The 3252-nt window shown below is 34.4% G+C and overlaps 1 protein-coding gene across 1 annotated transcript; it reads left to right on the top strand.

Annotated features, from left to right (window-relative positions):
• The first annotated feature begins 449 nt into the window (after positions 1–449).
• LOC114408194 (aldose 1-epimerase-like) lies at positions 450–2439 on the top strand. The gene is made up of 5 exons (XM_028371274.1): positions 450–664; positions 767–816; positions 1232–1355; positions 1474–1570; positions 1686–2439. Exons 1-5 carry the CDS (start codon positions 493–495, stop codon positions 2308–2310), a joined length of 1068 nt encoding a protein of 355 aa, XP_028227075.1. The 5' UTR covers positions 450–492; the 3' UTR covers positions 2311–2439.
• The last annotated feature ends 813 nt before the right edge of the window (positions 2440–3252 follow it).

The raw sequence follows: 3252 nt of genomic DNA, 5'->3' as shown, positions 1-3252 counted from the left end.
AACTCTATCATATTTACATTTGGAATAAGCTGATCCCTATTCTTAAATTATATATTATAGTATGAGAAAAAGTTAGTTCTAGGCATAATTAGTGAGTCACAAAGTAAAAATTAAATCAGATGTTAGGGTCACATGCATAAAAAGCCAGAACTCTATACTTGATAACTCAGACAGGTAATAACACCCACATTTATATATTATTAATTGCTTTATATGTTGTTGACGTGTTATCCATCTAAAATAAGCAATAGATGGTGAATTTTGAGATCTTTTATCCGTTGCTGTTTCACAACCAACTTAATTGATGTGGGTCGATAATCAAGCTACCAGAATATTCTGTTAACTGTACAAATCTTCAAGTGAAGATTTATTGGACTGAATTCTATTTTAATCTCATTGTTTTCTCTCTCTATATCCCTTAAGTCCCGTCCCCCCAATAAGAACTAATAAGAAAAAGCAAAAAGTATTCATTGGTGAAACTTCATTTCCCTGATGTTCAAAGTGTATCTGGTTTCATCTTTTCTGTTGGGGCTTCTGCTCCTTGCTCAAGCACATGGAAATGATAAGAAAATTGGGTTTTATCAACTCAAGAGAGGAGATTTGCATCTGAATTTGACAAATTATGGTGCATCACTCATATCTGTTATTGTACCTGATAAACATGGTGTGTTTTATATTCTTAGTTACGTATGTAAGTTGTTTAATTTAATTAATTATGCTCTTTGAACAGCAATCACATAAGCCTTTGTCTTGTTTGTCTCTTCAGGGAATTTAGATGACATTACGCTTGGCTACGATGACATTGAGCAATACAAGGTATGATCAAAAGTTCAATTCTTTTGCGATTCAATCAACTAATTCAGACAAAAAATCATAGGTTAATTTCTTTGATTTTATTCTCCCCGGCTGTCCCTCTTACTTTGTTTTTTTTATCTATTTAATTCGGTATGTTTTGTTTGTTTATTCTGAAGGGTGGTTAGCTTTATATAGGGTAACCCAAATAATATGAATTGACGAAGAAACACAAGCATTGATCAAATTTATCCCAAAATTATCTTTTTGTTTTCCATCACATTCGTTGACTTGTGTCCAACTAATGATTTATTGAATAAAATGACACTACGATGAAATTTTTTTCCCCTTATGGTGGTGTATAAGGAACATTAACAATCTACTTTTCAGTAACAAATTGACCAATTAATGTTCTTTTTCACCTTGAAACGTTTTGCAGAATGATTCATGGTACTTCGGAGCCACTATTGGACGTGTGGCAAATAGAATTGGACACGCTCAGTTCACATTGGATGGCCACACCTATAAATTGCCTGCTAATGATCACGGGAACACCCTCCACGGTAATTAATTATGCATAATTTCTTTTTCTAATTACATTATTGATGATTCTGTCAAAAAAAAAAATTGCATAATTGATGAAATTAGTTATAACTGAACAACGTGTCTACGAAATATCAGGTGGTTTCAAAGGGTTCAGTGATGTTGTATGGACAGTAAAAAGTCACAAGGAAGATGACCACATAACATTTACCTATGACAGTCATGACAATGAACAAGTAATTCTTTAACTTCAGTTTTAATTGTAAGAGAAAAGATAGGAACTCACTTTTTCACACACTCGTTACTCGTCACATGGGAGCACGAATTTGACATTGTAATGACAATTTTCTAGGCTTCCCTGGAAGACTTGAAGTAAGTGTGACCTACATGCTCATTGGCACAAACAAATATAGTCTGAAAATGATTGCCAGGCCAATAGATAAAGCCACACCAGTGAACCTAGCGCATCACACATACTGGAATCTAAAGGGCCAGAATAGTGGTGACAATATTCTATCCCACGAAGTTCAAATTTTTGGCTCAAAGATCACACCAGTGGACAAGGAACTCATCCCCACCGGAAAATTCGAATCCGTGAAGGGCACTCCATATGATTTCCTAGAACCAAGGGAAGTAGGTAGCAGAATCAATGACCTTCCTGGCCTATATGACATGAACTACGTGCTAGACGCAAGTAGCCCTTATCACTTCAGAAAAGTGATTATAGTGAGAGAAAAAGTATCTGGGAGGAAGCTAGAGTTGTGGTCAAACCAACTTGGTCTTCAGTTTTACACTGGTGGCATGTTGAATGCTACAAAGGGTAAGGATGGAGCCATTTATCATAAGCATGGTGGCATGGCCTTGGAGACACAAGGATTCCCTGATGCTGTGAATCGTCCAAATTTCCCATCCCAGATAGTGCGTCCTGGGGAGACATATAAGCACTACATGGTCTACAGATTCACGGCTAGCTGATTTGGTTTCTGAATTTTAGGATTCATTTATTAGCTCTAGTCATGAATAGCGGAAATGATTCAATAAATCTTGCTTCTATAGTCCTACATGTATCATTTTCCGTACGTAGTTATCATGTGAATAAAAGTTTGTGGAATAATTAATCTCTTTGAAAGTACTTTTCTTTGGATTTGTCCACTTGATTGGACCTAACACAAAAGAGTGCGCATAAAATGTAAAATTCACTAAAAAAATAGCTAAAAAATAATTTGACAAAATTATCTATATATGTACATGTGTGTTTGACGACATAGTAACTTATTTGGGTTACAGTTGAGTACCATTATTGAAGGATACAAAACTCTTTTGGCTTCAAACAAATCAAAGAGATTTGCTCAAGATTTAGGTGTATAGTGACTATTACTATTGTCTTATAAACTAATACACAATTTAAACTAATAATTTCTAGAGATATACAAAGTGTTTTGAAAGCATGAATTGTGACTTAGAGAAAGTTATGAAGTGTTTGAATGCTTGATTGCGCATGAATTCTCTAAAGATATACACACTTAAAGTAATTGTTTTCTCAAAATGGACTTCTTCCTTTTGTTTGTTGGTGAGATACATGTGGGAACATTAAATGCAACATGCATTAAATGTGTATTGCCAACTTGTCATTTAGCTTTGGGCATACCCCAAGTCTTGCATTAGAGATCAAATCACTTTTGTGCACTTGAGTACAACACAACTTGCTCTAGCTAGGCACACTTTTTGATGGAGTATGTAGCTTTATTATTTGATTTCTTCCTCTTTCATGTTCTTTGACAAATCCTATGAAGAATAAGAATATCAACAACATAAAAGCATTTAAGCTTATCATAAATGCACAAACTCAACATTTGTTGAGTTATCGTCTGTAAATTTTGTTTGATCAATGACATGCAATCTTCAAAACTTAATATT

This window comes from Glycine soja, chromosome 4 (assembly GCF_004193775.1).
Source record: "Glycine soja cultivar W05 chromosome 4, ASM419377v2, whole genome shotgun sequence".
Classification (NCBI taxonomy): Eukaryota; Viridiplantae; Streptophyta; class Magnoliopsida; order Fabales; family Fabaceae; genus Glycine; species Glycine soja.
This window is presented reverse-complemented; position numbering and strand designations above follow the sequence as displayed.

Excerpts from the sequence above, each read along its gene's own strand:
- LOC114408194 (XM_028371274.1), top strand. The coding sequence starts at position 493 with ATGTTCAAAGTGTATCTGGTTTCATCTTTTCTGTTGGGGCTTCTGCTC. Across the intron at positions 665-766 it reads TATTGTACCTGATAAACATG|GGAATTTAGATGACATTACG; the intron begins GTGTGTTTTATA and ends TTGTCTCTTCAG. Across the intron at positions 1,571-1,685 it reads GACAGTCATGACAATGAACA|AGGCTTCCCTGGAAGACTTG; the intron begins AGTAATTCTTTA and ends TGACAATTTTCT.